The 12,500-nt window shown below is 46.8% G+C and overlaps 1 protein-coding gene across 2 annotated transcripts in view; it reads left to right on the top strand.

The window, feature by feature from the left end:
• Nucleotides 1-12,500, top strand: part of ank3a (ankyrin 3a) — a 99,667-nt gene that overhangs the window by 33,622 nt on the left and 53,545 nt on the right. For both annotated transcript variants that reach the window (XM_035532465.1, XM_035532464.1), the window contains exons 2-11: nt 638-739; nt 1,783-1,881; nt 4,257-4,355; nt 6,187-6,285; nt 6,960-7,145; nt 7,629-7,652; nt 9,407-9,505; nt 9,853-9,951; nt 11,287-11,385; nt 12,296-12,493. In XM_035532465.1, the coding sequence (XP_035388358.1) occupies nt 638-739; nt 1,783-1,881; nt 4,257-4,355; nt 6,187-6,285; nt 6,960-7,145; nt 7,629-7,652; nt 9,407-9,505; nt 9,853-9,951; nt 11,287-11,385; nt 12,296-12,493 (1,104 nt within the window). The remainder of the gene's footprint in view (nt 1-637; nt 740-1,782; nt 1,882-4,256; nt 4,356-6,186; nt 6,286-6,959; nt 7,146-7,628; nt 7,653-9,406; nt 9,506-9,852; nt 9,952-11,286; nt 11,386-12,295; nt 12,494-12,500) is intronic.

Here is a 12,500-nt window from a genome sequence, read left to right as displayed (position 1 = left end):
GTCAGTCAGCTAAAGACTAAAACAGAAAATGGAGACTGTCACAGGTGAAGACAAGGGTTGTTTGGATATTGAACAGAGATTTGCATGAGAAAATGTGTTGACAAGAAACTTCCCCTAAAAGGAGCTCATTATTCTGTACTTTGGACTTCTGAGGTTCTGTCTGGTCTGCATTTTCCTGGAGTAAAATGATGAATATTTGTATGAGAGACACCCACCCCACATGAGGGTTTCTGGCTTGTCTTTGTTTACTGGTTTGACGCGTTTTTGGACAGCCTTTCCGAGATGGATCCACTGTAGGACTGCAGGTTACCTCCCTGTCATTTCCAGCATGTTTTCCGAGTTTGTGTGTGATTTCCCTCCGTTCTTTGGTATGAATTTGATGGTCCTGTAAGGAAGCCTGAAGGTCTTTATCTTAGTGGAGATGTTATGATTCTATGAGAGTGTGTGAGACAGAGCGCTGATGTGGACATGGAGGGAGGACTCTGTGTCTCTGCTGTAGGAAGCAGGACTATACCTGGTAGAATGTCCCCATGTCAATCCCAGTGTATGGTTGTACAGTCTCCAACTTCAGGCTGTATGAGCTCAGTGGACGCTGAGCTAACCTTTTGTGTGTCTCTCTCCCTTTCTGTCTCTTTAGTCGGACAGTAATGCGAGTTACTTGCGGGCAGCGAGGGCTGGTAATCTGGAGAAGGCCTTGGACTACTTAAAGAGCGGAGTTGATATCAACATCTGCAACCAGGTGAGTCAGTTATACTGTTACTCACACCACTACTGTTACTGTTAATGTTACTCACCCCACTACTGTTACTGTTACTAACACTCCTACTGTTACTGTTACTAACACCACTACTGTTGTTATTACTGTTACTCACACCACTACTGTTACTGTTACTGTTACTAACACCACTACTGTTACTATTACTGTTACTCACATCACTACTGTTACTGTTACTCACACCACTACTGTTACTGTTACTGTTACTCACACCACTACTGTTACTAACACTACTACTGTTACTGTTGCTCATGCCACTACTGTTACTGTTACTCATGCCACTACTGTTACTGTTACTGTTACCCACACCACTACTGTTACTGTTACTGTTACTCACACCACTACTGTTACTGTTACTCACACCACTACTGTTACTCTTACTGTTACTGTTACTCACACCACTACTGTTACTATTACTGGGAGTCACACTACTACTGTTACTTTTACTGTTATTCACACTATTACTGTGTTTCACTACTACTGTTACTATTACTGTGACTCACTCCACCACTGTTACTGTTAATGTTACTCACACTGCTACTGCTACTATTACTGTTACTCTCACTAGTACTGCTACTGGTATTTCCACTACTAGTCACACTGCTAGTCAGATTGTTCCTGCTATTTATAATGGTATTTTTATTACTACCAAGATGTTATATTATCCACCAGGGACAATAAATTGTAATTCACTAAGTGGAAGAAGAGGTATGTATTGCTCTTCCTTTCCTAAATAATTGAATCGGAATAATTTGTACCAAAATTGGAATTAAATTTAAGCAAAGTTAATAGATTATGTCAAAAAATAATACAATTAATTTAACTCACAGATCTTAAAAAAAACAAATGACTTTTAAGACTCCTAACTTGCTTCATGGGAAATAAACTTTATATAATAAAACTAATCAATAGTGGAAGTGGAGTGGAGTGAATTCCGGTTCCTCCTGGTTGACCGGGAGCAGCGTGTGTGCTGTGGTGGTGTCTAACGCTGTGATTTGGTGTTTCAGAATGGCCTGAATGCTTTGCACCTGGCATCTAAAGAAGGTCATGTGGAGGTGGTGTCAGAACTCCTCAAACTGGGGGCTAGCGTCGATGCAGCTACCAAGGTCAGTCTCTCTCACTCACACGCGCACACACACACACACACACACGCTCACACACACGCTCACATACATATGCATGCACACACACATACACATAGGCGCACACACACTCACACACACACACACACACACACACACGCATGCACCCCCACACACGCACACACACCCACACATATACAAACACATAGGCACACACACCAGCGGATTATAATGCAACATATCTGCATTCTGTGAGTATAAAGGCACTGTCTTTACTAGGCTAGAGTGAACTTTGTGTGTGTGTGTGTGTGTGTGTGTGTGTGTGTGTGTGGAGGAAGTTAAATTCAACAGCGTGTCATGGCCAGTGTGAATGAGGAGGAGGTTAAGTTGAATCCATCGGAAACAACACCTCATAGTCATTTGAGTAGCACTATGGCAGTGTGACGGCACTGGGGAGCATGCCACAGGACAGGCAGAATGGCAGGAACAGCTGGGGCATTAGAGAGAGAGGCTGGGGCATTGGAGAGAGGGGCTGGGGCATTAGAGAGAGGCGCTGGGGCATTGGAGAGAGGGGCTGGGGCATTAGAGAGAGGCGCTGGGGCATTGGAGAGAGGGGCTGGGGCATTAGAGAGAGGCGCTGGGGCATTGGAGAGAGGGGCTGGGGCATTAGAGAGAAGGGCTGGGGCATTGGAGAGAGGGGCTGGGGCATTAGAGAGAGGGGCTGGGGCATTAGAGAGAGGGGCTGGGCATTAGAGAGAGGGGCTGGGGCATTGGAGAGAGGGGCTGGGGCATTAGAGAGAGGCGCTGGGTCATTAGAGAGAGGGGCTGGGGCATTGGAGAGAGGGGCTGAGGCATTAGAGAGAGGGGCTGGGGCATTAGACAGAAGGGCTGGGGCATTGGAGAGAGGGGCTGGGGCATTAGAGAGAGGGGCTGGGGCATTAGAGAGAAGGGCTGGGGCATTAGAGAGAGAGGCTGGGGCATTGGAGAGAGGGGCTGGGGCATTAGAGAGAGGGGCTGGGGCATTAGAGAGAGGGGCTGGGGCATTGGAGAGAGGGGCTGGGGCATTAGAGAGAGGGGCTGGGGCATTAGAGAGAGGGGCTGGGGCATTAGAGAGAGGCACTGGGGCATTAGAGAGAGGGGCTGGGGCATTGGAGAGAGGGGCTGGGGCATTAGAGAGAGGGGCTGGGGCATTAGACAGAAGGGCTGGGGCATTAGAGAGAGGGGCTGGGGCATTGGAGAGAGGGGCTGGGGCATTGGAAAGAGGGGCTGGGGCATTAGAGAGAGGGGCTGGGGCATTAGAGAGAAGGGCTGGGGCATTAGAGAGAGAGGCTGGGGCATTAGAGAGAGGGGCTGGGGCATTGGAGAGAGGGGCTGGGGCATTAGAGAGAGGGGCTGGGGCATTGGAGAGAGGGGCTGGGGCATTAGAGAGAGGGGCTGGGGCATTAGAGAGAGGGGCTGGAGCATTAGAGAGAGGGGCTGGGGCATTAGAGAGAGGGGCTGGGGCATTAGAGAGAGGCGCTGGGGCATTAGAGGGGCGTTCTGTGCGCTTCCTGTCTCTGCTGACCTCGTCTTAGCCGACCATTGTGTGTGCTTGTGTGCTCTGCTGCAGCGCTTACCTAGTGTGTCCCAAAACTGTACTCTGGCACAGTTATATGTAACCTGTTGGATAGCTTTTAAACTCCAGACGTATTATTAAATTATTATTCTTAAGGTATATTATCCAGTAACTACTGTGAATTATGCCATGAAAGGATATGTGTTTGCAAGAGGGAGGAATGAGAGGGTGAGTTTACTAACAGCTCCTGGAAGACAGTTGCTAAAGTTTACTGAGATTCCCTATCAGGGTCTGATTACAAACAAGCAGAATTACCCACACCTCCACTCACTGTTCACTTAATGACCTTTAAGTGCATTTCAGAAGTGTGCGTTTACAGTCCATCGGCCATCTATCTCCTTGCAGTGTATTAGCGACTGTTTCTGACCACCGCATTACTATCAGATATTCGGGCAGTGGTAGCTCAGTGGTTACGGTACTTGATTTGTAAGTGCATGGTTGCTCCTTCAAGTTGCCCCTGACCAAGACCCTTAACCTTCAATTGCTCAAGTTGTACTCAGTCATAATTGTAAGTTGCTTTGGATAAAAGTGTCAGATAAATTATGTAAATGTAACCCATTTCCAGCACTACTGGCTGGTGTGAGTGTATCAAGGACAACAGCATAACATGTGTTTGTGTCATTGTTGAAATTTAAATTGTGTATGACAACAGATGGACTCTGGCACCTGACTGTACACCATCAAGATATTTCTGATTAACAGTGTTTTAATAAAGAAGGTCCTTAGTGTTTTATTATTTGGTCTAATCACTTCCTGTCTTGTCTGATCACTTCCTGTGCTCCAGAAAGGAAACACGGCTCTGCACATCGCCTCGCTAGCCGGCCAGACAGACGTGGTTCGAGAACTGGTGACCAGCAGTGCCAATGTTAACGCTCAGAGCCAGGTACACACACACACACACACACACACACACACATACAAATACATATACACACACACACACACACACACACACAGATTCACTCAGAGACATATACACACACATACATTCAGTAGAAGGCAGGTACACACTCACACGCACATACACACAGTTGATTTGCCATGTGTTGTGTGTGGACAATCATCGCAAAACCTTAAACCTTATCTTATACTTGAGTCAGCATATATTTGTTGCTGCGGCAACATGGGTTCAATAAGGTCACATCATGGTGTAGCTGAGGCTACTGAAATCTGAAACTGTGGGAGAGCTGTGTGTGTGTGTGTGTGTGTGTGTGTGTGTGTGTGTGTGTGTGTGTGTGTGTGTGTGTGTGTGTGTGTGTGTGTGTGTGTGTGTGTGTGTGTGTGTGTGTGTGTGTGTGTGTGTAAATGCATGCTGTAGCATACAAAATATCCATAACAACCTTTGGCTTCATTGCCATAAAAACAACATCCAAGAACCACCCCCCACAGAAATTCGAGAGAAACCATGTCCATGTTTACAGGAACATCAGCTTCAGTGTGTGACCTGCTAGTGTCTGCTGTGTGTCCACTATGTGTCCACTGTGAGTGTCCACAGGATGGAGAAGCAGGCATGTGTTGATGAGAATGACTGTGGAGTTATCATCGTGATGAAGCTGAATGAGTGAGAGAGAGAGAGAGAGAGAGAGAGAGAGAGAGAGAGAGAGAGAGAGAGAGAGAGAGAGAGAGAGAGAGCGAAAGGAAGCATGCATGAGAGGGAGAGAGAGGGAGAAGGTGTTAGAGCTAGGGAGAGAGAGGGAGAGAGAGAGGGAGGAAGAGAGAGGGAGAGAGAGGGAGAGAAAAAGACAGAGAGGAAGAGAGAGAGTGTGTAAAGGAGACAGAGCAGGCCCTCAGGACAACACAAACATAATACAGACATTACCACAACATAACACAAACATAACACAGACATAACACAGACATTACCACAACGTAACACAAACATAACACAGACATAACACAGACATTACCACAACGTAACACAAACATAACACAGACATAACACAGACATTACCACAACGTAACACAAACATAACACAGACATAACACAAACATTACCACAACGCAACACAAACATAACACAAACATTACCACAACATAACACAAACATAACACAAACATTACCACAACATAACACAAACATAACACAGACATTACCACAATGTAACACAAACATAACACAGACATTACCACAACATAACACAGACATAACACAGACATTACCACAATATAACACAAACATAACACAGACATTACCACAGCATAACACAAACATAACACAGGCATTACCACAGCATAACACAAACATAACACAGACATAACACAAACATAACACAAACATTACCACAATGTAACAAAAACATTACCACAACATAACACAAACATAACACAGACATTACCACAACGTAACACAAACATAACACAGACATAACACAAACATTACCACAACGTAACACAAACATAACACAGACATTACCACAACCTAACACAAACATAACACAGACATTACCACAACGCAACACAAACATAACACAAACGTAACACAAACATAACACAAACATTACCACAACGCAACACAAACATAACACAGACATAACAAAACGTAACACAAACATAACACAGACATTGTGGTAATGTTTGTGTTACGTTGCGGAAACGTTGTGGTAATGTTTGTGTTATGTTTGTGTTGCGTTGTGGTAATGTTTGTGTTATGTTGCGGTAACATTGTGATATGTTTGTGTTACATTACGGTAACGTTGTGGTAACGTTTGCTCTAGAATGGCTTCACACCGCTCTACATGGCGGCTCAGGAGAACCATCTGGATGTGGTGCGATTCCTTCTGGAGCATGGAGCCAGCCAGAGTATCGCCACAGAGGTAAGTGTGTGGGTGTGGGTGGATGTGTGTGGGTGGATATGTGTGGGTGTGTGGATGTGTGTGTGTGTGTGTGTGTGTGTGTGTGTGTGAGAGAGAGTTTGTGGATGTGTATGTGTGTGTGTGTGTGTGTGTGTGAGAGAGAGAGTTTGTGGATGTGTGTATGTGGGTGTGTGGATGTGTGTGTGTGGGTGTGAGAGAGAGAGATAGAGAGAGTTTGTGTATGTGTATGTGTGTGTGTGTGTGTGTGCAGAGTGTATGCTATTGATTTCTGTACTGATCCTGAATGACCTTGAGTTTTATGCTATTTTCTCTCTCGCTCTCTCTTTATGTCTCTCTTTCTCTCTCTCATTCTCTCTTTCTCTCTCTCCTTTTCTCTTTCTCTCTCTCTTTTTCCTCCCCATTGATTTGTTTAGAAGCTCTGAGGGTTGGTGTGGTGATTGGAGGATATGATGGTCCCTCACGTCTGGAGGTTCCTTCATGTCCTCCTGCTGGAGTAAATGTAGTGTGTGAAGAGTCTTGATAACGGCTCAGATGTGTGTCAGTGTGTAGTATAACATCAGTAGTATAACAGGACTGGAATTATGCTGAACCCTGTGCCTTTGTCTTCTAGAAAACAGTAATGAATGTACAACGTGTGTGTGTGTGTGTCCCTGTGTGCGTGTGTGTGTGTGCAGGATGGCTTCACCCCTCTGGCGGTGGCACTACAGCAGGGTCATGACCAGGTTGTGTCTCTACTGCTGGAGAACGACACTAAGGGGAAGGTTCGTCTGCCCGCGCTCCACATCGCCGCCCGCAAGGACGACACCAAATCTGCAGCCCTGCTGCTGCAGAACGACCACAACGCTGACGTGGAGTCCAAGGTCTGACCCCTGACCCTTGACCCCTGGCCTCCCCCCCCCTTCCCTTACCCACTTTCACTGTTTGTTCTCTGTTTGTTGACTTGGTTTGAGTTACGGTCCCCTCATACAACAAGAAAACTATTCCCACCTCCCTACCTCCCTCTCTCTCTCTCTCTCTCTCTCTCTCTCTCTCTCTCTCACACACACATACACACTCCCCTGAGCTACTGGAGATTTCTGAAGGCCCATGGCCTGTCTGTCTGACCCCTAGCTCTACTCCACTTTTCCAAGTGCTTGAGAATCAATAGACATTTTTTTCTTTTTTGTTTCCAAAGCTGCTTCTGTCATGTTTATATTACAGTTCTAATGAACCCACAATACTCTCCCATTTTCTAACGGGTTTAGTCTTTGTGTACAGTGCTCTATTGCCCCAATTTTTATGTGTGATTATTTGTTTGTACATACTAACGGCCCGTTCTCTCCTGTCCTCACATCTCACTGTAGATGATGGTGAATAGGACAACAGAGGTATTACCCATAATGCACCACACAGAATCTGACATACCCCTGCTTTAACAGTAACCCAACCCCTGCCTCCTCTAGTGCTGCTGCCCCTCCCACCTCCTGTGGCTCCGCCCCCTTATCTTAAGCAGTTCGGTTATTCTCCTTTCATTTTCTGTCTGTTGTTCTCTTTCTCTCCACTCTTCTCCTTCTCTCTTCTTCCCTTCTGTGGATGCAACACCCTTGTTTGGGATGGACAGATTAATGATTGGATGGACGGATGGATAGATGGATGGATGGATGGATGGATGAATGGATGGGTGGATGGATGGATGGATGGTTGGATGGATGGATGGATGGATGGATGGTTGGATGGATGGATGGATGGATGGATGGATGGATGGATGGATGGACGGATGGATGGATGGACGGATGGATGGATGGATGGATGGATGAAGCCATGCTTTGCCTTTGGGTAGAGGTCAGGTGCATGTCTCCCCTGCTGAGTTCTGCATCCAGGCTTGGGGTTCCATATCCCAGTACTGAGTCATCTGATTGGCTAACCCAAGAGTTTAACCTGGTCATTGTTTTGTTTGTCATGAGTCAGTTCTGGTCATCCGTTGGACGTTTAGGATAAGATGAGTGGGACAGTGATGACGTGGCTTTGTAAAGACATTTGTAAAGAAGAGGTCCTTTCTACCAATTTTTACCTGCCGCCATCTCCTGGCCCTGCTGAGTGTGCAGTGAGCTAAACTAGAACTGTCGGAGCAGGAACTCACTAAAGTGTGCAGTGCAGAGATCCTCCAGGACTTGGGTGAGGGTGATCGCTCCTAGAGGGGAACTTGGGCGAGTCTGGGTTTAGTTTCAACCCCCGCCCCCCCACAGTAGGTGCGCAGAGAAGTGCCATCGTAGCAGCAGCAGGGCAGGCTGATGGTACGAAGGCCACTGTGCCCTCACCACCAACACTAAACCCTACAGCTGTCACCGATGTGTAAGAAACGGGGAGATGTGTGCTTTGCCGTGGAAACGGGACGGCTTCTGCTTCTCTGGGGCTGGTAGTGTATGTCATGAGGTTAACAGAACACCTTCAGTACCTGCTACACCCCCCCGTATGGTTTTATTGGATGGTCTTGCCCGTCCAAACGTCTAAACAACTCTGTCATCTGCACTCTGAAAGTGTCCTGTTAATCCTCCATGTTTGTTCTGGCATTGAAAACATTTGGGGTTGAAAATATTTTGGGGCTATGTCGTGTCACTGTCTGCACCTGTGGTTTGCTATGGCAATAATTTCCTGCAAAGTGGGCAGAGCCCATTCCCATGGAGACAAATGTTTAGGAGGGGCTGTCTCCAAATACCACCTGCTTTGCTGTAGATTATTGGTTGACTGAGATGGAATCCCATATGATTGGTGGGCTTTAGCTGCAGTGCAGCCTATAGCATGCTCCCATCTCACTTTAACAGTCTCGCATTTATGATGTAAATGAAACTGGTTTTGTCATTTACAACATACATGGCCAATCTGTCAAAGGTGTACGAGGGGTCTGAGGATCAATTACCAATCACTTCCTCCTCACCAAGAATGAGGAATGTTGTGATTTTTAATCGATCCATGAACGTACTACTGTAAAAACAGACCCCAGAATGTTAATGCACATGTCTAACAGGTCCCCTGTTAAAGGTTTCCTTTAAAATGTATATGAGATCAAAGCCTCAGCGCTTAACAGATGTGCACAGGCATGGGGCTTCTGGGTAACATAGTTCTGTCTGTGTCTCTCCATTAGAGTGGCTTTACTCCGCTCCACATCGCAGCTCACTATGGAAACATAAACGTGGCTACGTTACTGCTCAACAGAGGCGCAGCGGTGGATTTTATGGCCAGGGTAAGAACACAGTGCCACCAGCTGGCCTGGAGGGGCACAGCTCAGTTGACACATTCAAAAGGGAAAAGTGAGGTTGCTGGTGAATTGAGCAGAGCAGTACTTCTGAGAGCCACTAGGGGGAGTGTTGGCTGTGATATTGCTCTGTTATTCTGATAGGCAGCCTTTGCACCTAAATTAGCTAAATAATTTTCCCTTGACTGCAGGATGTGTGTACACACACACACAAACACACACACACTCTTTATATTTTGTTAACATTTGCATGTGTGTTTCTGTGTATGCACCTCTATGTGTGCTCTGTGTGTGTCCGTGCGTGTGTGTGTGTGTGTATGTTCATGTGTGTGTAGAATGACATCACTCCACTGCATGTAGCAGCTAAGAGAGGAAATGGCAACATGGTGAAGCTTCTTCTGGACCGAGGAGCAAAGATTGATGCCAAGACCAAGGTACGCACACACACATACACACACATACACACTCACACACACACACACACGCACACACGCACACACGCACACACACACACACACACACACACACACACACACACACAGGGACACACACACACACACACTCACACACACACACACACACACACACACACACACACACACACACACACACACACACTGTGTGCTCACCACGTCAAAGCACAAACACATGGGCAACAGGTGGCCATTTCGGGTGCCCCAGTAAGGCGGCTTGTATAACGATAATGCAGTGATTCAGTTCTCAGGGAGTGGGGTACTGCTGGGTGGAGGTGGTCCAGGCTCCAGAGAGAGACTGACAGGGAGTTTGTGTCTAATGCACACAGAGAGAGAGAGAGAGAGAGAGAGAGAGAGAGAGAAACAGAGAAAGAAACTGTTAGTTGGAGGTGGAGGTGAGGGTGGAGGCGGTGGGGGTGGAGACAGAGGTGGGGGGGTTGGAGGTGGAGTTGGAGGTAGAGGTGGAGGTCCACAATTGTGGTTTATGTGCAGGCAGCCATGTGCGATTAGCAAACGGGGCTCACGCAGACGGCCTGAAGACTTCAGCACCCTGGACAGCACTTAACCACGCTAGTGTTAGCATTGTGGTTTTGTGGACACAAGATGGTATCAAAACACACACTGGTGGATATTAGTGACCTTTCAACCCTGATCAAGAAACAAAGCAAGTAAAGATTTAGCCTTCATGTGTTTATTCAGCATAAACCATCTCCAAAGAAGCTTTAAAAGGTCTTAATGTGCGTGTTGTGGCCCGTCATCGGTCAACAGAGACAACGAAGACTAAACTAAACACTTAAAGAGACACACAACGTTTCTGCCCGGTTACCAACAGGTGGCACCTGCCTGTCAATTCGTGCGTGACCTCTGTTGTGGTGTAGTGAAGGTCAGGTGGACCCAGAGGTGCAAAACACTCAACTGTTAGAACAGAGGCTCTCCACACACACACACACACACACACACACACCCAGAGCATGAACATTCCATCATATGTAAGGCCGATTAATTCCGAGCACAAATAAAGTATAATACATGAATATAGTATATGAATGAAAATATCAATACCACAAAACACACACACACACACACATTCACACTCACTTGCCTATACAAACACAGGCAGATAACCACATTTTTACATATTTACAAGTGTACATATCAATACCCAGTTTTTCACCTGTAGTTGATGTCTGTTTAGTGATTGTGTAAGTATACGTGTGTGTGTGTGTGTGTGTGTGTGTGTGTGTGTGTGTGTGTGTGTGTGTGTGTGTGTGTGTGTGTGTGCGTGTGTGTGTTTAGGATGGGTTGACTCCTCTCCACTGTGGCGCACGAAGTGGCCACGAACAGGTGGTTGAGATGCTCTTGGACAGAGGAGCGCCGATCCTGTCCAAAACCAAAGTATGACTCCCCACCTCTGTCTCCGAGCAGCGCCCTCCCCCTGTCGTCCTGGATGTATGTAGGGTGTAGGGAGAGTTCCCTCTGTGTTTGAGAGCAGAGCTGAGGTTTTCATAGTAATGCATTCTGTCACAGTTTCTGCTGATAACAGGAAATCTAAGTGAGTCACCTTATAGTATTATTTATTTAGTAAACCCCCTTGTATGTGACAGTCAAATCTGGTGATGCTTAGCTTGTGTTAGCCATCTTCCAATTTCTCATCAACGGTCCATTTCTGACTACGGGACCAGTGTGGGCGGTATGTGTTTGATTGGCAGACCATTTCCTTGGGACAGACACATGTAAAAATGTCTGCTGCTTCACCATCAGAAAACATCTGGTGTGCACTACCTGGCTTGACACTTCCTATTCTGATACACAGCTACTACTACTGACTGACCAGTGATGACTGGGGTACAGGGTATATGACCAGTGACGACTGGGGTACAGGGTATCTGACCAGTGACGACTGGGGTACAGGGTATCTGACCAGTGACGACTGGGGTACAGGGTTTCTGATCAGTGACGACTGGGGTACAGGGTATATGACCAGTGATGACTGGGGTACAGGGTATCTGACCAGTGATGACTGGGGTACAGGGTTTCTGACCAGTGACGACTGGGGTACAGGGTTTCTGATCAGTGACGATTGGGGTACAGGGTATATGACCAGTGACGACCAGTAAACATGGCCTGCATTCCAGAATTGTACACAAATAAAATGCACTTCTGAGATGGTGAGTGTATATAGGAACAATGAGGAGTGTTTTTAATGGCTAAGCTCTCATACATGTTTACAGTGCTACAGGGCACTTTAGGAATGACTGTTACTGTCCCCAAACTACTGTTAACAGTTTTTATGGTTTGTGTGCAGAACGGCCTGTCACCCCTACACATGGCTACCCAGGGCGATCACCTCAACTGTGTTCAGCTACTGCTCCACCACGATGTGCCCGTGGACGACGTGACCAACGACTACCTGACCGCTTTGCACGTGGCCGCACACTGCGGACACTACAAGGTGGCTAAAGTGATCGTGGACAAGAAGGCCAACCCCAACGCCAAGGCATTGGTGAGAG

Source organism: Electrophorus electricus, chromosome 13, assembly GCF_013358815.1.
Source record: "Electrophorus electricus isolate fEleEle1 chromosome 13, fEleEle1.pri, whole genome shotgun sequence".
NCBI classification, from domain to species: Eukaryota; Metazoa; Chordata; class Actinopteri; order Gymnotiformes; family Gymnotidae; genus Electrophorus; species Electrophorus electricus.
Note: the sequence above shows the minus strand (reverse complement) of the source record. Positions and strands in the feature narration are given on the sequence as shown.